The sequence below is a fragment of the Nuphar pumila genome, chromosome 12 (assembly GCF_984573655.1).
Source record: "Nuphar pumila chromosome 12, dmNupPumi1.hap1.1, whole genome shotgun sequence".
In the NCBI taxonomy this organism is placed as follows: domain Eukaryota; kingdom Viridiplantae; phylum Streptophyta; class Magnoliopsida; order Nymphaeales; family Nymphaeaceae; genus Nuphar; species Nuphar pumila.
In genome coordinates, this window is record NC_143260.1 from 30,609,101 (window position 1) to 30,633,742 (window position 24,642).

Genomic DNA, 24,642 nt, shown 5'->3' on the forward strand with positions numbered 1-24,642 from the left:
AACCAACTTTTAACATGACTTAGTGTATGGCAGTTACTTTCGGTAGGACATAGACCAAGTGCATATGTGAATTAATAGCTTCTAGAAAATGTGGTCCCTGGTCCAAACCAATCCTGCTTTAGGTGAACTATAAGACAATGGATCATGTGCCCAAACTCAGGTCAGAGTCTAGAAAGGCTGGCTCTGGGTCCACTTCCACGACGCCTAATTCTCATAACATGCATACGTTTCATATTGTTTTGTTGGAAAATTTACGAGTTATTTGGGTTAAACCTTAGAGTCTATTGGACCTACAAGGTTGTCTAGGTCACATTTGACCAACTGATATTCCCATTTCAACAATCTGTAGTTGGAGGTTCCTTGTAACTTCCACCTTATGCCCAAATCCAAATTATTCCTTGATGACAAGGGGAAAAGAGGGCCAGGTTTGTGACATCTTAACCAATGGACCTTAGAGCGGATCGGATAATTATCCATGTTTCTTTCTAATTTTCATTCGTCTTTCTTGGAACGCGTGTTCCCGTTCATACATTGAACAATGACATTCATTCTCAAACCATACCCTGGTTTGATATGAAATTTCATAAACCATACCCGACTCCATATATTAATTGGACCCTTTGGTCCAACCGCGATTCTAACCGGACCTTATTTATCACCAAACCCTAAATCTATAGGGTTTGGTATAGGTCGGGTCTGGGTCAAACCCTAGCCATTGACACCCCTAATTGGAGACAATCAAATGCACTCTTTGGAATCATGCAGAGTCAATGTTCTAAATATAGTGATCAGTGAAGCAATCCAAGCTTAATTAGACAGCTTAGCATATCTATGACCGATTCATTTTTAGTGGACCTTGGGTCCATATCCAAAGGCACAACCCCAACAAAAAAAGAGAACTCGCAGGACCAATATTGTCATTTAAAAAAAGTGATTTTTTAAATAAAATTTAAAGCCAGGTTAGGGGCATTTGTGTCTATTGATCACGAAAATTATTATGTTCCACGTGTAAAAAAAATCCCCCAAAAATGCAATAAAATAAAAAAGTGACAAAATTCGCTTGTTATGAATTACATGAGTCAATCCTCGAAAAGTAAACAAAGAAAAAAATTTAAAAAAGGGTACGAGAAAACCCCCATAAATCTTCTCTCTCTCTCTCTCTCTCATGCATCCGATTCCGGACGATCCGACGCTCTGTTGGACCAGCTAGGGTTTCTCCGACAACCATTTGAAACCCTTGACACCAAAAGGTTACTCTCTCTCTCTCTCTCTAGGTTTCTTTTTCTTTCGACATACGGATTCTGGAGATGAAGCTAGGATTTTAGCTGATCTGGTGGAATACGGTTCCACTCTGTTCCGTTGATCGCGAAAATTCGGGATTTTGTCGGTCATCTGGCAGAAATTTAGGCCTTTCTCGTGAATTACGTGTATTTGGGTTTTTCGAGAACCGGGTTTTTCGGGATTTTGCGCGTCTTTGTTGAAATTTCCACTTCTTTTTTTTCATTTCGGTGGTGATGGGGTTTCGTTCTTTTCTATTGTGTGGGCGAAGCAGGAGATCTGGGAGGGATGGCGAATCGCATGAAGGAGGACGAGAAGAACGAGAGGATAATTCGCGGCCTCTTGAAGCTCCCCGCGAATCGGAAATGTATCAATTGCAATAGCCTGGTGGGTTTTGCTCGTGATTTCTTGATTTTGATAAAAAAAATTTCCTTTGAAGAGAGTCGAAGTTGAAGCCAGCGTAGATCTTGAATTATATCGGTTGTCCATCGTATTGAGTAGTGGTACATCTTAGTTTTGAGTTCTTTAGATGAATTTGTTAGTCTAACAAAAGGCGCGAAGCTTCTTGTTTTCTTTTAGTATTTTTTCAAGCTATCTTCTCTTCCATAGACGACTTCTTCCATGTGTACAAGCCGCAATATCAATCACATGATTGAATTTATCGTTTCAGTTTGATTTATTGTGTATATGTAAGATTTACATAGATTTAATTATGTAGGCGTTCAAATATTTGCTTCAATCTCAAGATCTATATTAGCCATGCAAACTAGCTGGGTCCTCCATCTTGAATTGGTTATGATTTATGGTGTGTTGCTATCAGTGAATTCTCAACTTTGGAGTAGCATGTGATCATGCTTTGCTTTAGTCCAAGTCGTAATGGGGCAATCCAGTTACATGGGACGATTTTTTTGGTTATATAGATTGAGTTGCTCCTGTTTCCAAAATTTCACCATGTTGGAACACCAAGTAGCTGTCTTAACTGGATTCATCCTCGAGTTTCTTTTTGCCTAAGTTGTTTCTTTGATGTGGTCGACTTTTCTCTTAGCTAGTTTTTGCTTATAGGTCCACAGCATTTACATATCATGGATCAAGGGGAAGAATTTCCGCAACATCAGTTGTCTTCTTTCATTCATTCTATAAAAACACTTTATTTTCTTGATTTTTTGGAAGTGGTGGTAAGACACCAACAAGATTGGGAAATTGGTGGTGCAGTTGAGTCCGCTTGAATTCTTGGAATTCCTATAAGATGTTCAAAGTCACTTCTTCATTTTTTATAAAGTAGAAACCCAAATTCTTAAGTATCAATAGAGCAACACAAGTAGTAACATATAATTATAGCCAAATGAGTAATAATTATCAATAAGCTTAAAAATCACACGCTAAAATACAAAAAATGTTTTAAGTATCAACGTCAAATTCACAAGTCATGACTTATAATTGAGATATCATAATGCAAAATTAACATATAAAAGCCAAACGAGAAGTAACAACGAAAGAGGGTTAAAGTTACCCTTGAAAACACACCTAGGCCAATAGATGATAACCAAAATTAAGCACCATAATTACCCTTGAGTAGCCGGTGGCGACTAGTTGACCAGGGTATCCAGTCAACTGCAAATTACGTTGGTTCCGACCAGTCTCACATCTAACAACATGGTCTGATTTCTTTCAAAGGAAAAATAAAAGGGACTCCATCTTAACCTGTTGTAGGATTTGTACGGTGCGGAGAGGTGAAAAACATATATTGGCAGATATATTGCAACTGTTTGTCTGACTGTACTATTTTCTGTTTTTCTTGCCTTTTTGTTGTTTCTTGATGTCCAATGCAATCTACTGCCATCCTTTTTGCTTCTTTTCGTTATTCCATTTAGGGTCATCTTTTTGATGATCAGAATTATTCACATATTTAAATATTTCATAAATGACATGGACTAGCTCTTTTTGTTTGCTAAACAGGGCCCACAGTATGTCTGTACAACTTTCTGGACATTTGTTTGCACGACCTGTAGTGGGATACAGTAAGTTTTAAATGGTTTTTCTTCATTATGTCATCATGTCTCTGTTCTGTTCATTGTCTATTGTTCTGCACATTGATCTTGTTGGATTATGTAATCAATATGAACATCATCTGTGTCCACAATTCACTTTTTCATGATATTATTTTCCCCGTTTATGTCTCATATGTTCAGACAGTTTCTGTGTTCAAGCTGTTGGTGTTATTGTTCTAATTTGTTTACTATTCAATAATACTTGTTAGTCGTGAGTTCACTCATCGTGTGAAGTCAGTTTCAATGGCAAAGTTTTCTTCACAAGAAGTCAGTGCACTTCAGACCGGTGGAAATGAGGTATTGCCTAATAGATACCAATGTATAAAGTTAATTTTCAACAATTTTCTTTTATCTTAGTCATGGCATTTCTATCTTAAATCTTAGCTTGAAATGGTTCTTTTGCACTCTTTCAGCGTGCGAAGGAAATCTATTTTAAAGAGTGGGATCCACAACGTCATTCAGCACCTGATGGCAGGTATTGCTAACTGTGTTTTCTTTATTTGCTTCTAAAGGAAGGGTTTGCAGCATTGGCCTTGTTTTGGTTGTTGTAACCAGTTCCTAATTCATGCTTTTGTTTTTCAGTAATGTTGATAGGCTCAGGGACTTCATTAAACATGTCTATGTGGATAGAAGGTACACTGGGGAGAGGGGTACTGATCGGCCTCCAAGAGCGAGAATGGTCTGTCTGCAAAGTTTTGGTGGCTGATTTGCTTCTCTCATGAATGCTATTTGTTTTTGTCAGTTTTTATATGTTATTGTGGTGACATCTTCACATGCTATCTGACCTGCTTGGTCCTTGTGCAGGGAGATAGGGAGGATTCAAATGAAAACAGGAGGTCAGATACTTATCGTGGAGACTCTCGGAGTCCACCATATGAGGATGTGTTTGATCGCCGGAGAAGGCCTGAACAGGGTCGCTATGATGATAGAAATACTAGATATGGATATGATGATAAAAGAAGTCCCGGCCGATATGAGGACGTGTACAAGAGAAGTCCTGGGCGGTTTGAGGTTGTAGATGATAGGCGTCGAGATGATAAATTTGGAAATGTGAATCAAGACAGGAAATTCGAAGACCGGCGATTTCCTGATGGACCATCCAGGACTGAGGAGATGCCACCCAAGCATCAAGGGGATTCAGACGTACCCAGTCCTCCTGTCGTGCGCCCTGTTAGAGATATTTTGGGTGAAGATGTTCCGCCTTTAAGGGTTGGTGATCCTGCAAAATCAAATGGTGCCAAAGGTGCTGATGGTTCTGCTCGTGCACAGGTAGCTTTAATTAGCTCTGACTCATGGTCTAAAATTGTTTTATCTTTGATATGGAGTCACAAGTGATAAATGTTTCTAAACTATAAACACCTTTACTTCAAATATAACTGCCTATTTTATGTGTGAATGACTGATGATACATGTTTGTTTATGGTAATTTTTATGTTCTATTGTCGATTTATTTATTTATTTGCATTGTGGGTGATCCTAGTTGAGATAGGCACCTAGCCTTGGCCTACATAGAGTAGATCCACCAATATTAGGTCTAAAAAATGGACAAACTGGATACCTATATTTTCAGTATCCATGGCTTCTGATATATCCATGCCCAGCTATGTAATACGAACTCTTCTAACAAAGCACCGCACCCACACCCAGGCTGGTGCGATACTTGGACACAACTTTCTTTGTATTAGGTGAAGTCAACCACATTGAGGTCCATTTCTATCCAAAAGTAGATTCAGTTAACCCTAATCAAGTCCATTTTTATCTATATTATATATATAAATACATAAATGCACATAGATACACGTAGTGTTAACTTAAAATTGTTAAAAGTTATATATATACATGCCCTCCCCGCACCCCCGCACCCAAGTTTTTTTAAAGTGCCGCATCCGCATCCGCATCCGCATCCGCATCCGCATCCGCACCTATGTGACATAGATGCCCAGGAATACAAACAAGCCATGTATGATCTCAAATTTCTTCTTAGTGTTTGTTTTGCTTGTGATGCAAATCTTATCTTGCAATGTCATCTTAAAGGCCTCTCACAATCTGTTCATGGCAATGCTATTGATAATTTTACTTGGGTTATTCTTGGTAAGGAAACATTTTGGGATATTTTGTTTTTTTCCTTGGAAATTCTTGATATCTTGTAAAAGAATTTAAAAAGATACCTAGCAATTTTTTTCTTCTTTTGATAGGCAAGCTGCAGGATAACCCCATGGGATTTGAATTAGAGGTCCCTTGGTTATGATAATGAGACCCAAATGCAGCTCACATTTGAACCCAAAAATATTAAAAATTTTGGCATTTAAGAAATCCCAAATTTGTCATTGTTCTACAATAAATTCATGATATTTACATTATAAGGAAATTTTGAAAAATGCACCTAAACTATTAGCGATAATAAAAAACATGCTTGGATTTTCAAAATTGTTAAAAAATACACATAAACTTATGCTTCATTAACGAAACCTATGTTTTTTGTCATTTTTACTTGCATTATCGCAAACCCAAGCTGAATTTTGAGGCTAAAGTTGTAATGAAATAAGCGAAAAGCAAAAATACAATGTGCACAAGCACAAGTATAAATCCACTAAGGGATAATACAAAGGCACTAAGGCACTACACAAGCACAAAGTACATACAATGACTACAAAGAGTCTAAATGTGCAAAAGCACAAGTCCTCAAAGGGACAACACACAATCCAATGAATGGAAAATATATAAAGTTAAAAGCGACACTAATGAACACATGCAAAAGAACACAAAAAACATAAAATAATAATCCTTTATTGATGTAGAATGCTTAGGAAAAGCATTAACACACAAGATGGGATTTTAACCCCTTTATATAGGCAATACAAGGGACCATATAGTCCTTGGGATGCTCCCACCAGTTATAAATAGTAGCCATTGGGGAGATCCCAACTACTATATTGGACTTTGTCAAATATACCCTCATACAAGAAGGAAAAAATAAAAAAATATAAAAAGCTGTACAAATACAAAACTGCCCCTAATGGGCAGGACCTATTATATAAGTATAAATGACCAAAATGCCCCTACATGGGCAAAACCTATTATAATATATATATATATATATATATATATATATATATTGACATCCCCCTCAAACTTACGGTGTGATATACTGAAAGTTTGAAAATACAAAAAAAAATAAAGAGAAGGATCCAAGTCTTCAATGATAATCTTCACCAAATGCCTTCATTAGCTATCTCCATCTTCATGATGCATCAAAAAGTCATAGCATCTTTAAAAACATGCATAGACAACAAAACAAAGGTTCTAACCACATAAAGGAAGATATCATAACCAAATAGTTATTAGACGAAAATGTTTTAACCCAATAGTTTCAATATATATATATATATATATATATATATATATATATATATATATATATATAAAATTTGTGTAGGGGAGGGGCCGAGCCCCCTCCCTACACTCTCTTTGTGCAAGGGAGGGGTCGAAGAGGAGAGCAGAGGGAGTCAAAGAGGAGAGGTCCGACGGAGCGATCGGCGGCTGTGGAGGTCAATCGGCGTTGGCTTCAGGAGGAGAGGAAGGGAGGATTAGGGCAAAAAAAAATTGCCCTAATTCTCCCCTGCGCAGCATATTTTATCGGGCAGTTTTTTTTTAAATATAAAAATTTGACACAAATGACCCTGGGTGCGTTCAATGCACCCAGGGTCGGGTTGACCGCATCGGGTGCCGCACGCGCACCAGCGTCGCGTCGATGCGGGTGCGACACCTAGTTTGCCGAGTCCCTGTGACATAGTGTATATATATATATATATATATATATATATATATATATATATATATATATATATATATATATATATATATATAAGTCACAGGGACTTGGCAAAGCAGGTGCCGCACCCACGTCGATGCGATGCGGGTGCGGCACCCGGTGCGGTCAACACGACCCTGGGTGCGATCAATGCACCCAGGGTCATTTTCATTCAATTTTTGAACCTAAAAAAAAAAAATTGTTGCCCGATCAAAAGGGGCTGCGAAAGAAGTTTGCCCTAATCTTCTCCTCTCCCGCGCAACTCCGCTCTCTCTCGCCTCCTCTCCTCCCGACGTCTCGCAGGGGAGCCCGACGCTACCTCCTCCTCTCCCTCATCGCAGGTACCCTCTCGCTCTCTTGTTGGGTCGGCAGGGGAGGGGCCGGGCCTCCCTCCCTGCTCCCTCTGATTTCAGGGGAGGGGCCGAGCCCCTCCCTGTTTTCATCAGGAGAGGGGTCGAGCCCCCCACCCTGCTCCCTCTGATTTCAGGGGAGGGGCCGAGCCCCTCCATGTTTTCGGCAGGGGAGGGGTCGAGCCCCCCACCTTGCTCCCTCTGATTTCAGGGGAGGGGTCGAGTCCCTCCCAAGAAAAAATTTCTTCCGGGGGGCGCTGCCCCCCCGCCAGGGGCGGCTCACCTGGAGCTTGGGGGGGGGGGGGGGGGGGAGGAGCCCCCGACCCCCCCCCCCCCCCCAGTAAGGGCAAAAACTCTGAATCATGCTCTACAACTCATTATTGGACTCGATATTATAAATCTTGATTGTCTGCATAATTGATTTTAATATAATTTTTTTTTGTGTTTTCAGGACAAAAATGACGGATAAAGGGAAATGACTTGCGTCATCTTCATCCCCAATGTGAGTTCTGCTGATAGTTGTAGTGGGAGTGATGATGTAGGGCCACTATGGGTATATGTAGATAAGTTTGCAAAAACTAGAAAAGAAGGTGGTGGAAATAAGAGATTTCGATTCCAGCTTTGTGAAAGAGATTTTGTTGGGTCTTATACAAGAGTGAAGACTCATTTGTTGAAGATACCTGGACATGGCATTTCAGGATGCAGAAAAGTTGATGAGGCAATGCGAAGACAATACAAGAAAATACAAGAAGAATATGAGAAGAGAAAGACAATGAGTGATTCTTGTACAATTAGTGTGTCATTTGGAAGCCACCAAGAAGATGTTGAAAAGAAAAAGAAAAGGAAAAGTCAATGTAGGAGGTAGAGGAACGATATAAGCAGCATTCAATACTTATGGAAGGGAGGATATGGATAGAAAAGTAGGGAGATATTTTTATTCTAGTTCACTCCCATTTAATGCGGATAGAAATCCTTAATGGAAGGATTTTGTAACATCTTTGGCAAATTGTAATTTGAGTGGCTATGTGCCTCCAAGCTCAGAAAAAATACGAACCACACTTCTTGCAGAAGAGAGGGCAAATGTGGAGAGGTTGCTGGAGATTAAAAAATATTCATGAGAGCAAAATGGAGTTTCTATTGTTTCTGATGGATGAACAGATATTCAAATGCGTCCACTGATCAATTTCATTGTTTGTTCGCTTAGTGACCAAATATTCTTAAAAACACTTGATGCATCTGAGTAATATAAAAATGCAGAGTATTTGAAAGGGTTGTTTATAAAAGTCATAAAAGAAGTGGGTGATCAGAAAACGGTACAAATCATTACAGACAACGCTCCAGTTGTAAAAGTGCAACGTTGAGTTTGGAGAGTGAGTACCATCATATTGTTTGGACTCCCTGTGTAGCGCACAACTTAAATTTTGGCCCTAAAGAGCATCTGCAACCCCAAAAAAGAAGAAAATTTACAAGCATATGCTTTATGTTCATGGATTGAAGATTTAGAAAGAAATGTCAAAAGCATTAGGAATTTTGTTGTTAACCACCATCGTGCTAATGCTATATTTAATAGGCATTCTGACTTAAAATTGTTGAAGGTCGCTGAAACACGTTTGCGTCCATCATTGTGATGGTGAAGATGATTAAAAAAGTGAATAATGCTTTGGTTAACATGGTGACTGATGAAAATTGGACATTCTATCGTGCTGATGATGATATCAAGGCTCAAGAAACTAAGAAATTCATTCTTGATGATGAGTTTTGGGACAGAGTGATATACTTTCTTCAATTTACGCAACCTATTTAGGAAATGTTAAGAGAAGTTGATAAGGATGAGCTCATGCTTTACAGAGTTTATGAAACGTGGGATAATATGATTAAAAAAATACAAACTATAGTTTTCAAGCATGAAGAAAAAAATCTTACATTGGATGATTCCAATTTTTTTAACCATATTCATTCAATTTTAGTCAGAAGATGGGATAAGAGCAACACTCCTTTGCATTGCATGACACATTCTCTTAATCCAAAATATTATGCAAATAAGTGGCGGGCAGGTGGTATTGGTCGTGTCCCTCCAAATTTAGACCCAAAGCTATCAAGACATAGAAATATGTGTATGACAAGACTTTTTTCAAAAGCATATCTTCTACATCAAGTCACACAAGAGTTTGAAAAATTTTCATCTTCGAGATTATATGGACCGACATTATTTGCGAGAGAGGAGGATAATATAGATCCTATCACATGGTGGTCAACATTTGGATCAGAAACACCTCTTCTCCAACGTCTTGCCTTAAGATTGCTATCAGCCTGCTAGTTCATCTTGTTGTGAAAGAAATTGGAGCACATATTCTCAAATCCACAACATGAAGAGAAACAAACTCACCAGTAAGCGTACAGAGGATTTAGTATATGTTCATTCAAATCTTCGATTACTTTCGCGAACCAATGATGAATATATGTACTAATTTGCTCTCTTAGTTATTTGATTATTTCTTAGTTTTTCATTTAAATATACTTGCATTGTATTTAACATTTTCAAATTGGGTTTGTAACGCAGACAAGGAACATCCAAATTTTGGGATGTAAACCCAGAAGAGTGTGACTTCGAGGGAGAGCATGATTTTAACATGACAAACATGGATTTAGCTGAGCCAGTATTTCTTCTAATGATGCATTTGATGATGAATAAGAAAATTATTAAGATCCATTACTTTATCGTCATATACATTGTAGGATATACTTTTGGTATGTAATTTGGTTTTTTTTTGCTTTACTTATTTGATTGATATTTAGGTTGATTTACGTAATTGCTTTACTTATTTGATTGATATTTAGGTTGATATATTGCATGCATGATGAATGATATTATGACAATGTTAACTCTTAAAACTTCAAATATATATATATATATAATATTTTACATTTTTGCCCTGCCGCACCCCCGCACCAAAGGTTTTTGAAAGTGCCGCACCCACACCCACACCCGCACCCATGTGATATATATATATATATGAAGTGAAGCGAAGCGAAGCTAGGATGGTTAAGTTTCACAACAAAACATAGAGGCACTATAAACTAAACAATTTTAAAAGTGAGTCAGATATGCACCTTAAGCAATAATCTTTAAGATTTTAGAAACATATGAAAACAATTCAAGCAAGTTATAATAGCCATTAAGGTAAACACAAGGAATATACTTCAAAATCAAATTTTAATAATTTCTTGTTTAGTCAATCATATGAATATATTTTTTCAAGGAAACATAAATTCTGCAATAACATCCTAAAGGCTTAGGTAAGCATTTCAAATAAGGATACAAGTCATTAATTATACTAAGCAAAACACAACAACATGTATATCAAATTTAAGAACTCAAAGGAGTTTACAATAAACGAGAAATTAATTAAATTCATACAAAACACGCAAGATAACCAACATGGAACAAATCTAAATATCCTCAACATATATGTCCAACAGGCAATTAAAGCATATTAATGCACATGATAATGCATGGAAATTTTTTAATGAATAAACATTTTTCATATAGGAAAAAAATGGTCAGCGGAAAAGATTAGAAAGTTCATTGAGAGATTTTAAAAATCCCATATACAACAAATCACAGCAAAAGGAATGAAATTTGCAAATCTCAACACCAATTTGCTTACCACAAGCAACCACCTCGTCAAAATTGAAGTGTATCTGTGCATAAGACAAGAGATCAAACACAAATGTCAACAATAACCATACCATTGACCATGCACAAACAATACCAGCTATCTAAACTGATAATAATACCAACCATAAGAGGTGCACATCCCTCACCTCACAATTGATTGTAAAACTACAATCAATAACATCAACTACAACAGGTGTAGATAACTCACCAAAACCTTGGTTGTAAAGGTGATAAACAAAAATCTCTTATCCAATAAAAAAGTCACTCAAATAAGAGGGAAGAGGGAAGAAAGCAAGGTAGGCTAAAATATTGTAATGAAGACAAACTTATGCCAATAAGCAAAAAGATTTAAAAACAATATTCAAATCAAAGCAATAAATTTTGCAGTAATGAATTTGATCCATAAGGACCAAAATGGTCACAATTAAATAACAATAGAGCCATCCCTAATAAAGATCGTTACGAGTATCCAATAAGCAACAAGGACCAAATAAGCAATTGAGTGATCCAACTCACTCATAGAACTAGAGGTCAATCAAGTGTCCGTCAACCAAAACAACTGCCATTGCAACACATACTCTATCCTGACAAGAAGATGTGCACACATAATTCACCCCAACAACTAATTTTGGCTCCACAACACTGATGTACATAACTCACCTAAACAAATAATAATGGATGCATTGAATAAAAGAGTGATGTACTAAGCCAAATAAATTGGCAAATAGGAAATCCTTGAAAGACATATTCCAAGAAACAAGAACTGATATAACAAAATTTCTAATCAAGTGAAATAACAAGAGTAAAAACATGCAATAAATGCAATCATATGACAAGATAAAATGTCCACCAATGCGAGTTTTCAACAAAAATGTCCAATAGATACAAAATGGACAAGTACAAAAGTGAACCACAAACCCACAAAGGTCATACACAGGGAAGGCTTTCAAAAATTACAAATTTTATTAATACCAAATATGCAAAAAGTATATTACTTAAATCTCATGTGAGGTAACACGATGTAAAAACATAACGTTCACTAAGGAGCCATGAGTTTGTGAAATATCACAATGACAAGGCACAAACAATTCAAGTGCAACAAAAACACTTCTCAAGAGGCAAGAATACAATCCATAAAGAGGCACAACCACAAGGACCGCTAAAGGGCCATGGGAACAAAACATGCATAAAAAAAGCATTATAATATCCAAGGGGCAATATGATCCTATAGATCTAATGCATGGCTAGATACAATATTACGAATGTAACCAATGTAAGAATATGAATATGTCATGTATAACAAGAGTATATGAAAATCTTCTAAAGTGCCCATGCATGAAAAAAAAACTTATAATAATATATATTATCAAATGAGACTACAAAGAACTTTACACAAAAGATAATTTAAAAGTATGCAACCCTCAAAATGAAAGGACATGAATTTGAAGTCATACGTAAAGACATGATTTGACATTTATAACCACAAAGTATTCGAATAAAGCATCTAAGTGTCAAGAACACAAAAACTCAAAAAACACTAGATCACATACTTACATATTAAATAAAGAGATTTATAAAAGCACAAACATGCATAGATATTATTTCACAAGATAATATAAGCCTTATGACAACATTTTAATAAATTAGCATAATTTTGAAAAGAAAAACATTTTAAAGATTTTAACAAATAACCCCATATACCTAGGGGAATTAAAAAATCCCAATCATTTACTAATTAACACTCATAAAACAAAGCAAATGTAAAAAAAAAATTAAGAAATAACAAATAAATTTTCAAGTATAAGAAAAATGGATGTTTTTCTCATGCATAATGCATGAGATACACAATACAAGCTATGTCACAGGGACTCTTCAACTAGGTGCCGCACCTGCATCGCACTCGCACCCGATGCGCTCAACCTGACCCTGGGTGCAGTCAACACACCCAGGGTCATTTATGTCCAACTTTTGGACTTTACCGCACCCCTGCACCCAAGTTTTTTGAAAGTGCCGCACCCCCGCACCGGCACCCGCACCCATGTGACATAGAATGCAAGTAAAAATAACTAAAAGATTTAAGATACATAAGCCATGCGTCAATCATTATTTCTTCACAAATCATGAATCCGAACCAAAGAATCCTAAAAACCCAAAGAGGCAAAATACCAAAAAAAATTTCTTGGCTTTGATACCATGTAATGAAATAACCAAAAAAAAAAGTACAATGTGCACAAGCACAAATATAAATCCACTAAAGGATAATACAAAGTGCATACAATGACTACAAAGAGCCTGAATGTGTACAAGCACAAGTCCTCCAAAAGAACAACATGCAATCCAATCAATGACAAATACATAAGATTACAAGCGACACAAATGAACACATGCAAAAGAACACAAAAAATATAAAATAATAATCCTTTATTATGTAGAATGCTTAGAAAAAGCATTAACACACAAGAGGGGATTTTAACCCCTTTATATACGCAATACAAGGGACCCTATGTCACACGGTCACTCCATTTTGCCCTCGGTACCTGTGTTGACATGCGTCGACACTTGAACACGCCATTTTACCTCTGTACATACAAGTTTGTATTCAATTTATAATTTATAAATATATTTTCAGTTTATAACTTTATATTTTGAGTATCTAATATATATTTTATATATAACATATATTATTTAGATTATATTCAGTTTATTTTGTATATATATATAGCCGTCTCCCCGTACCCACATTTTTTGGAATTGGCGTGTCATACCCTCCGCACCCGCACCTGTACCCAGGTGACATAGAAGGGACCATATAGTTGTTGGGATGCTCCCAACGGCTATATTGGACTTTGTCCAATATACCCTCATACAAGCGGGAAAATAGAACAAAATATAAAAGACTGTACAAAGACAAAACTGCCCCTAATGGGCAGTACATATTACATAAGTGAAAATGACCAAAATGCCCCTACATGGTTAAAACCTATTACAATAATAAAACAGTTACAAAAATATATAATATATACATATACACTCGTATGAATCTATACACTCATATATATATTATATATATATATATATATATACTATTTTACCCTTAGACTTCTATGTTAGTTTGTTTTTTGGTAAAATGTAATTGCAGCACACATTTGACAGCAACTTTGATGGAAGTAAACTCTGGGTTTTTTGAGTTAACCATGAAAAGATTTAGGTGTGTTTTCAACAATTTCAAAAAATTAGGTGTGTTGATTTTTGCTAATGGTTTAAGTAATCTTTTGAAAATTTCCCAACATTATATTAAAATGTGCCTATAGAATGGTTATATCACAATTTTCATTTATTTAAGTTTTGGTTAAATTATGGGATAACTCACCAACTTCGATTTATCGTGATTTTCGTGGCATTAATTTATGGAAGGGATACTTTATGTTGATTAGGGGGTAAATGTGAAGGCGTTGGCTATTGAAGATTTGCTTTCTGATGTCCCCACTCATTATCACTATGTTGATGAATTGCTTTATCTACTGCCTTTGACTAAATATCATTTTTTCATGGGTACATAATGGTTAACCGTAGTTTTTTCTTATTGCCTATTTAGCTCGCTATGGAGGCTATGACTGCATTTTCAAGCTCATCTATGAGTGCATTTATTGTTGATTGATGGTGGAGGCTTAAAAATCCAACCTTTTTTTCAAAGAAAAAGAAAGAAAGCAAGGACGAAAATAGAAAAACCAACCATTTCTCAATTCAAAATCCTTGGCTGATTAGGATGCAGGATTGAAGTCTCTGTATTGAAGCCATTCACTATTTAGACTCGTATATCTTCCTATTTTATGATCAATTTCTTGATGTCTTTCTTTTTATTTTTTTCCTGATCACCAATCTAGGGAATGCTCCATAAGAATATTGTTGATAATAAATTTCAGTTGCCAGAAGGAATTCAATCTGGAGGTTTGTCCCTGCCTAAAGCCCAAAGATCTTCCAACTTCCTTGCAATTTGGTTTTAGATTAAGTTTGCTTTAAGAAATAAGGTCATTCTAAAATGTAATAAGTGATCATGAAGAGTAGGAGTTCTCAACTACGGAATATCAATTGCATGAAAGTTTATGCTATATAGACTAGTGCACCCCCTTTTCTCCAGCTTGGCTTGCCTGCGCTATTTCAAATGCAATATGCTTGATTCATGCAAAAAATTATAGAAGTTTTCCTATAGATAATTTGATATAGAATGTGCACTCTCTATTTTGGAAAGTTTTCATTTTGATTTTGTTTTAATTGCAGAGAACTGCATCTTCCAGTAGCATGGGTTCAACAGAGGGAAATCCAGTAGAACTGAAGAGAGTGAATTCGGGAAGCTTAATTGATTTCGCTGCAGAACCTGAACCTCCTGTTGTTGCAGTGCAGCAGGACCATTTTTCTGGTCAATCTGTTTCGCAGCCTACAGCCAGTTCATCAGTTGGCAGCAATGACTGGGCATCATTTGACAATCCCTCACAGAACAAAGCTGTTGCATCATCTTCAAATGCAGCTACACCAGCATCTGTATTGGAACAATTGTCAGCTCCCACCATACCAGTTGCAAACATCTCTACAGCACCTGTTGGTGGTGTTGATCCTCTTGTCAAAACTAGTTCAGGCGGGCATTGGCAAGTTATGCAGCAACAACAGCCATTTCTATTTCCTTTAGCTGATGGTCGGTCTGCAAATGTGCAGTTTCTGCAACCAGTTACTGGGTTTCCAAATAACCAGGTAACTCAAGGCCATTTGATTTATTTTCTGGATGGTAATTGCTATATGTTAATTCTTCTCAATGGATTTGCACTCAGTTCCATGTTTTTGTCTGTACAGCCCTGGAATTCGATATCTAATGTGCAAACTCAGTTAACCGTACAAACAGCACAACCATCACAGGTGGTTCCCACACAAACTCAAGGAGCTACAGGGGCGGCACCACAGCCTAATCCTGCGGATGCCAAGCAGAATGTTAGAAAAGCATTTCCGGAAGTAATAAGATAGGTTACCTAGCAAAGACAATATTTTGACTTCGTATGCAAATTTCTTAGTTTAAAATGTGTTCTGCAGGATCTTTTCACTCTTTACTCAGTGGCACCTGCTCCAGTCCCTGGTTGGCAAAGGGGACCGCAGATTGGCTTCAATTTTGCGGGCCAATATCCTGCTGCAATGGTACTTGCATGCCAAATAATCATTGTAGTTTCTAATATCATACTTTAGAAATCAAGTAACAATCTATAGTTTATTGCAGCCAATTACCACTTTTCCACAGTCTTCAAAGTCCACAAATCCATTTGATCTGACCAATGAACCAGCACCAGGTCCTGTCAATCCGGTATGCATATTTGTTTCATCTCAGCTATTTTGCTTTTTTTCTTTTCCTGGATCGTATGATGAATTATTATGCCACGTTGATAAAAGAAAAACGTGAGGGTGGACAAATGTAATGATGGAAAAATCCACTTAAGAGCTTGTGTTGCACAAGTCATACTGTGAGCAATTATATCCTCTGTTGTTTTTTAATTCCTTGGGGGGCTTGGCCATCAGAATATGCAAGCAAGTGGATAACAGATGCTGGAGTACATTTTCTGCTACGTTTTTTTTACTTTTTTATCTTCTTATTTCATCATCCTGTCTGTCCAACCATGCATGTCAAAGGAGGCGTCTGTTTTTACTTGTTTTGTGTTTTTATGGTGCACAGTTTCCTTCGATGTCGTCTTTGCAAGGAGCACTGCCAAATGTGTCCACTCCTGTGCTCATGCATCATGCTAGCTTTGGTGCACCCACTTCTCAATGGATGCCATCACAAGCAACATTTCCGATGTCAATGGCTCCAGGTGAGACGGTCCCTTAAATTTTGTAATGTTAGGAATATCATTCTACCAGATATGCTAATGAATATTTTGGTAACTGCAGGTGCCTACATGGCTCAGCATGTGCCTCACAGCTTGCAAACTATGGGGTAGGTCTCTTCTTCTCTGCTGCATAATTTTCTCAAAATTGGTGACCCATTAGACAAAACCTTAGCTTGCTAGGCGCTAAAGCTAACGGTGGCAGAAACCAGAAATACAATCTTCTGATGCAGTTTGATGTCAACTGAAATGTTCATCTCTTTCATTCTGTCTTATTTCTTCTCATCTGTACAAAAAAAAAAAGCCAAAAAACTCAAGGCTTTGAACCAGGATGATGATTGGACTTTAGCTGGTCTGCCTTTGCATTCCATACTTTTCTTTCTAATTGGGTGGGAGTTGTCTGAAGTTTAGGTTTATAACTGTGTGCCATTGTGCAGTCAAAAGATAAACTTATACTATTAGTGTCTGCTTGTATGCACGTGCATGCGTGCATTTAGATGAGCAGCTTTTCATGAATTTGCATCATTGCAGACAACCAGGACCGGGAACTTTTAGTGGTGGTGGGGTAGTAAAAATTCCTTTTGGGGCTGATCTGCAACCGGCAGTTGGAGGTCCACAGCAATCTGCCCCAAATACTTTTGCATCTCTCGGCGGAAATCCTTTCGGATAAGATTTTGAAAGTGTTTTAATGGTCATCATCTTGGTCCTAAGTTAATTGTTGGCCTCCATTCTTCCCAGTTAAATGAGGATCATATGAAGCATGCATGGGTTGAACAAGTCTCTGGTCGGTCCTGATCCAAGGTAGGCTCTTGCATGGTTTTGTTGGTCATGTAAAATTGAAGTTGAAGGGGTGGTATGTGAATTAGGTAGTGGCTGTGGAACATAGGCAGTACAAGAAATCGGAAGTCTCATGCGGTTGTTTCTCTAGTGTAAATGTGTTATAGATGATTATGGTTTTTGAGCAGGTGGGTTCCCTGCCTGCCTACCTAGTGTTTTGTATTTTTTGTATCAGCTTATTGTTTCCTTTGGTCCCCTTCGCACGGTTAGTCATTGGGACTTGTTTGTAAAATGATGTGATCAACATGGTTGTTGAAACGAAGTTTTTGTTGGTGTTAAAATCTCTCTCTCTCTCTCTCTCTCACACACACACACACACACACACACACACACACACACGCTAATATGCTGTACCAACCTGTCTTTTCAGTATATATTTGAAGCGTGCCTTTTACCGTGGATTGAAGTATGGTTTGGTTGGCTTTAACGAGGAGAGCACGAGTGAACTGCTAATTTGGATTAGGTTTAACCTAGTCTGCTTCAATCGATCCGATCCATTAATGCAAAAAAGGCTAAGAAAAGGAAAAAGAACAAAGCTTGGTAGTTTTTGTGATAGTTTGTCCTAGTGCATTCCCGTTGAGGGGTGTGTGTTGTCTCTTTCCTCTATAGTCGATCCATTCATTGTCAACCTGTTAAGGCAAGCGTGCTCCATCATCCTACTTTTTGTTGGGGGGCTTCCTTTAAAGCTCACCTTCAAGATCATAAAGACATAAACAATCTTGTATTTCATTTTTCATCCAAACCTTCCTACCATACCATAAATAGCACATTAAATAATAAGGATACGCAGGTATGCAAATATTAGAGATATGGATGCCTATTACTTTTTCCTGATGACCAGAGAAAACCACCTCACAAGCTGAGCTCATTGGCGTAAAAACCTCAGCCGCCCCTAGCCCACCAGGGATTACACCCGTCTTCGGCTTGTTGTCAAGGGACATGCATCTGTGGGTTTCAAACTTACGACATCCCTTCAATTCGGTGACTTTCGTAAGTCGCCTCTACCAGATGATCAGCGTCCCTGTGGGTATATGGATGCCCATTATTCTTCCATGGTAAATCATAATCACATACATTTTACTCCCAGAGTCCCCTCTGCACATTAATTATCAAAGCAAATACATCACAAGGACTGTTTATTTCCATGTCCTAGGACAAGGACTATGGATTCTGACGTTCATGGTGAGTGAATGCAACTAGGAGTGGAGATTGGGTCAACTCGGCCTGATTAGGGTTTGACAGGCTCTGACCAAGTTATAATTGGCTTGGGCCGGGTCTATTGGGCCCTATTCATTTTGCAAATAGGCTGGGTCCGATTACCTTATCAGGCTAAGCCCATCCCGATCTGACAACCAGTCGAGTAGTCGGTTTCCTGGCCAGATGTTGGCCCCTTGATGCTGCTCGAACAAGCAATCACCTTTCCAAGACATTCTAAAAAGATTACCAAGAGACCTACATGAGTTAGCCCATTTGGCTTAGCCAATAACTTGACCTGGAGTTAATGACTAAACCTCGCTTCTATGGACTTAAAAGTAGAATACCTAACTGGGGTCAGGTGAGCTTGAAGTAGTGCTGCATCTAGTCTAGCCAAGCTTATGGTTGAGCCTATGCACTAAGTGGCCTGGCCAAGCTCAAGCTTTTACAGGGCCTCTTGGCATGTGGGAGTGCAAACTGGCCTGACATACCGGACGAGAAGGGCAGCACATGCCAAATTCATGCATCACATTGGCTTGGCAATGGGAACACAAAACAGTTGGAGTTTGTCCCTGAATCCAAATTGTCAAATCCGCGTAGTATATACCTCAATGTGGGTTAGATTTGGAACAAACAAGGTCAGGTCTAGCAATATCGCAGTTAAAATCAGGTAAATGAATCACATGGTCGGTTCTAGATAGGAATCATATCAAGCCAACTTGTTTTACTTTTCAAGATGTAGATCAAAAGATTTTGCCTATTTTCTGTGGATCTAGTAGCAAAGTGACTCGGACCATAACCGGATCTGAGATTCTTCTCCGAGTTTAATACTGATCAGGAAATTCGATGTAGGTGCATGACAGAAAGTGGTTTTAGATACCACAGTCGATTGGTATCACCACAACCAAATAGGCATGTCAACAAGACGCCAATTAGTTGGATTCAGTAAAGGAAAAAAATCCAATTAATAATCAGGTTTGGAGTCGGTTTAGAATTTCTTATCTGAATTCGAGGGATATTTACATACATTTAATCGATTCACTATTACCTTTTCCCCGTCCAAATCCAACCCCGATTAGTCGAATTTGGTATTTGTCAACATCTGACCTGAATCCGAACCGTTCGCATCCCTATAACCAAACCAAGCCCTATAATGCAAGCCCTTGGTTGGGCCAGCCCTAATATAAATCTTTGTGGAGTGAACTCTCTCTCTCTCTCTCTCTCTCTAACATAGATTGGCTCTCATTGATATAGATGTGAAGGCAGACGTGGTTTAATCAAGACATGGAGAAGGTTCAGTTTGGGAAGGATTAAGCCAAAGCCCTGAGTCATGTGAAGCACATCATTCATTGGTGTATCCCACTCAAAGCCATGAAGCAGACGTGCCAAGCTCACGTAAGCAACCTGTAGAGCAAGTGACGAATCTGGGCAAGACTGTCGCCCCGATCCAAATGGCAACAGCTCGAAATGCTGACCACCTACATTAATGTCCTTGTGACTTGTGGAGAACCTATCCGTCCAGAACTCATCTGGGTCCGCCCACACGCATGTGTCCTGCTGGATCTTCCAGACGTTTACGTATAGGCATGTGCCTGCTGGTATACGATACGGGCCTACATTAACTGGTTTGATCGATTCATGCATCACAAGTGGGCCTCCCAGGTACAGGCATCTTGATTCCTTGATTTATGGCTTGCAGATATGTCAATTTCTTGATATCTGATTCGTCCACGTTCCGGTCTCTGCCAACATGGACATCCAGCTCATCTTGAGCATTCCTTAACACGTGGCGGTTGTTCAAGAGGAGAGAGAGGGCCCACACCAAAGTATCTGAAGTAGTGTCTGTCCCTGAAGCTATCATGGTCTGTAAAAAGATCACAAGAATCAGTAAATAGATTTGGGTGTTTAGCCTTTGTATCTCTCTTTTAGACCAAAAACACAAAAGTTGGTTGCTCACATCAGCTCTATCATTCAATTGAAGTAGGTGGTAGTCAGGATTAAAGTTGGTAAACAAGGCAAATGAAGCGAAGCTTGGGCTATCAAGCTTGGCTCGTTTAGGTTCAGACCTAGCTTTCACTTGGGCTCATTCATGCGTAATTATTGGATCCCATCTCATGAATCAAATCATGCATGATCCACAACTATGCCTATTTAGCAGGTTGGATATGCATAAGATCATGCATGATCCACAACTGGTTGGACCTAATTCGGAGCTATGGCCCATTGACATAACCTGAACCATTCAGCATGGCTGCACAAGCATGACAGCTTGCCAGGCCCCGACTCAGTTGTCATGCATGTAGAGGTCAAGTACCACAAACTGGAAGCTCACAGCTAAGATGTGCAGTGAGTTACCCACACATGGTGAAGATACATTGCCCAAGAAATAGTTAAGATATATAAAGGCAGTTGGAGAGTAAAAAATCTGAGGCTCACAAGTTAACATGGGTACCAGCTGACAAGGTAATAAGAGATTTTACTGATTAGCGCCTTGCTAAAGCGTTGTGAATAGGTCAGCTACATTTTGTTACCATGTGCTATATTAGTACTTGTAGGTGTTTGGATCGGGGTGTGCACGGGAAGACTCGAGGAGAAAGAGGATTTAGGGGTTGATTAGCGGCCTGCATCAGGAGGGATCTTTTATCCTCTTCAAATTATTCTGCAGAGGCAGAGGGCTGGAGTATTTAACCTCCTCTGAGTAGCCGTTATCCAGCCTAACTGTCTCATTGGATTCTAAAACATGCTGAGAATCCAATGTAGACTGAGCCCCACCATGATCCTGGTGGTGTATATCTCAATAACCCACTAAGTGGGTCATTGGATTTCATCTGAGACCCATTTGGTCACACTGGATCCATACCAAGATTCAACATCTCCCACTTGACCATATGAGGCGAACACTCATATTTATCATAACCAGTGCATTATGTATTGCACTCATAACATTATGAGGTTTACATACGCTAGTTGGATTTTTCCTTCATGATATATCCCTATCATGAGCTTATTCACAAACTAGGTTGTTTTTTCTTCATGTCATAACTTTCAAGTATTCATCATTCACTGCATACAAAGTCATGCAATCCACATATCATAATGTGGGTCTCACATAGTCATGGGGTTCTTTAGCTCTTATATGACTTTACCATAAGCATGCACACTAGTGAAATACCATGAAATTCATAAATTCATGATTTGCCAAACATAACAAATACTCTCACTTTTTATATGCATTATCACATGTTGATTACTACTTGATCATTTCAGATCAGTATATCCGGATCCAAATAGTTATAAATGTAACTGATCAACATCATTTAGTATTTCATGCAAAATTTGAAAAATATCCTTTCATGTATTCATATCATCATACTATAGAAAGCATTATGATTATTTAGCATTATATATACATAAATATCTTTACATGCATGTATATAATTTCACTCCCACTTTTCCAATACATTGCATATAAGTAATTTTTGCATTAAGCCATGACATCATGTGGTTATACATACACTAGTTGGATTTTTCCTTCATGATATATCCCTATCGTGAGGTTATTCGCAAGCTAGGTTATTTTCCATCATGAAGTAAATCATAAATCTCATACCCAAATCCAATTTGGATATGCATCAGATCCATATCCAATGAGAGTTATCTCACTATCATTTGGATATGCCAAAATATGATAAGCCAATTATCAGGCTTTAATCAAGCCACAAGTTTGAACATTTAAGTTCAAATCCATTACCAGGTATATGTATCCAATTTTATTGAATTTGTAGGATTCCATATCCAAATCTGACTTAAGATGTTATCTTTCAAGTTCAACATGATCCATAGTAAAAATGAATCTCCATACAAGTTTAACTAAAATCATGGATCTTACAGGATTTGACTATAATCTAAATCCATATATATCAAATGCCAATGAATCCATATTACACATCCAATATTATACTTATCTGGATTTAACAGTGTAAATTTCGAATCCATATATATATCATTATTAGATCCAAATATCTGGTCTGATACTATCCATATTTAACATGGATCAAATCTAGATTCATACAAAATATCTAACCGAATATATATATATATATATATCTGTCTCTAGATCAATTCTAGATCCATACCCATATTCGGGCATAACACTTATCTGGATCCAATCATAAAACTGGAATAAACTGGATCTATATCCCATATCCGGTTATAACCCTCATCCGGATCTAAATACAAAACTGGATCCATATCCCATATCTGGGCATATCACTCAACCAGATCTAATCTGGATCAAACTAGATCCATATCCTGCATCCAGGTATCCGAACCCAACACTAGATCCACACAAGTTCAACAAAAACCAATAACAATGTCTGGATCCAAAACTAATTCAACTGGATCTATACCCAATAGATTTAAACTATCTAGATCCATCCAATATTGCTTTATTGGATCTAACTAGGTCTATGTTACCTTACTAGATCCAAACTTTTGATCTAATATGGATCAGATCCAATTTTGAACCAAGCATAAATGGATCAAAGTCCAATATTGACCAAAACAACATATCTTACAATTAAATTTGATCTATATAAAAAAAAACTAGATCAAATAATACTGGATCCAGATATTAACATGAACTGGATATTAATGCATATAATAAAAACATATGCATACATAATATTTCTGGATCCAAAAATATCAGTGTAGAGATATAAATCATAATTGGGTCTAGAAATTTTTACCGGATCCAACCAAGGTCTATAAGAAGCTACCTGAAAGCTTGACCCAATCCAAATCCAAAACTGTCAGAAGTATTTCTGCTAACCAGAAGCACTTTTCTACAAAATCAGAAAAAATCAAAACAATTATGGGTAAAATCAACAATCCAGAACACCAAAACATAATTTTCTGAGTTAAACAGAAAATTGTAGGTGCTTTTATGTAATTTTAGACACAGAATTCTGTCTCGGATAATATCGAAAGAACAAACCTCTTTCTGAAATTATCTAGAAAGCAATGCTTCTGATTTGAAAACCAGAAGGACACATGCATAATTAGCAGGAAAGAGCATGAACAATATTGTAAATGTCTTTTTTTTTTCATACTTCTTATTGAAAAAGGAGAAAGTCTTAGGGTTTCCTCCCTTAAAAAAATAGGGGTTGCAGCTGCGCCCACCTTTTCAAAACTTTTTTTAGTCACTTTTTTCGTAAAAAGGGAAACTTAGGGTTTCCCCTTTTTACGAAAGGGGAAAACCGAGAAGGACGGATGAGGGCGACGATCGTTGCCCTTGCTGATGCCTTCGCATGCAGATCCGGCAATGACCAACCTCCTAGTGGATCTCATCGCCGTCGCCAAAAGTTTTGGCAACCACTACCTCCAGGGAGATCTCCTCCGCCCTACGATAGTGTCTCTGCCCTTCTGTTGTCGTCAACCAACAATGGCATCGTCTCTAGCTATCATAGTCAGTGGGCGGATCCTCCCATGCCCCACCAACAACCAGCTCCGGTACGGCGACAACGAGACGCGGATCGTTGCAGTCGGTCGAAACACGAGCTTCGGCGACCTAAGGGCGAAGCTC

The 24,642-nt window shown here is 38.0% G+C and overlaps 1 protein-coding gene and 1 pseudogene across 3 annotated transcripts; one reads left to right on the forward strand and one right to left on the reverse strand.

Moving 5' to 3' along the window:
* The first annotated feature begins 1,062 nt into the window (after positions 1 to 1,062).
* LOC149820507 (uncharacterized) lies at positions 1,063 to 18,145 on the forward strand. Of its 3 annotated transcripts, none has more exons than XM_089982155.1 (14): positions 1,063 to 1,250; positions 1,553 to 1,665; positions 3,235 to 3,296; positions 3,536 to 3,623; positions 3,740 to 3,801; positions 3,909 to 4,005; positions 4,131 to 4,595; positions 15,445 to 15,912; positions 16,012 to 16,167; positions 16,246 to 16,347; positions 16,427 to 16,510; positions 16,877 to 17,012; positions 17,092 to 17,137; positions 17,559 to 18,145. In XM_089982155.1, the coding sequence occupies exons 2-14, from the start codon at positions 1,567 to 1,569 to the stop codon at positions 17,695 to 17,697; spliced, it is 2,004 nt and encodes a 667-aa protein (XP_089838281.1). In that variant the 5' UTR covers positions 1,063 to 1,250; positions 1,553 to 1,566; the 3' UTR covers positions 17,698 to 18,145. The 3 variants fall into 3 exon arrangements, with proteins under 3 accessions (XP_089838281.1, XP_089838282.1, XP_089838283.1); XM_089982156.1 differs by having other exon boundaries at positions 16,012 to 16,146; XM_089982157.1 differs by lacking the exon at positions 17,559 to 18,145 and adding an exon at positions 17,211 to 17,340.
* Positions 18,146 to 19,188: 1,043 nt separating this feature from the next.
* Positions 19,189 to 20,919, reverse strand: LOC149820508 (demethylepipodophyllotoxin synthase pseudogene; annotated as a pseudogene).
* Between the last annotated feature and the right edge of the window lie 3,723 nt (positions 20,920 to 24,642).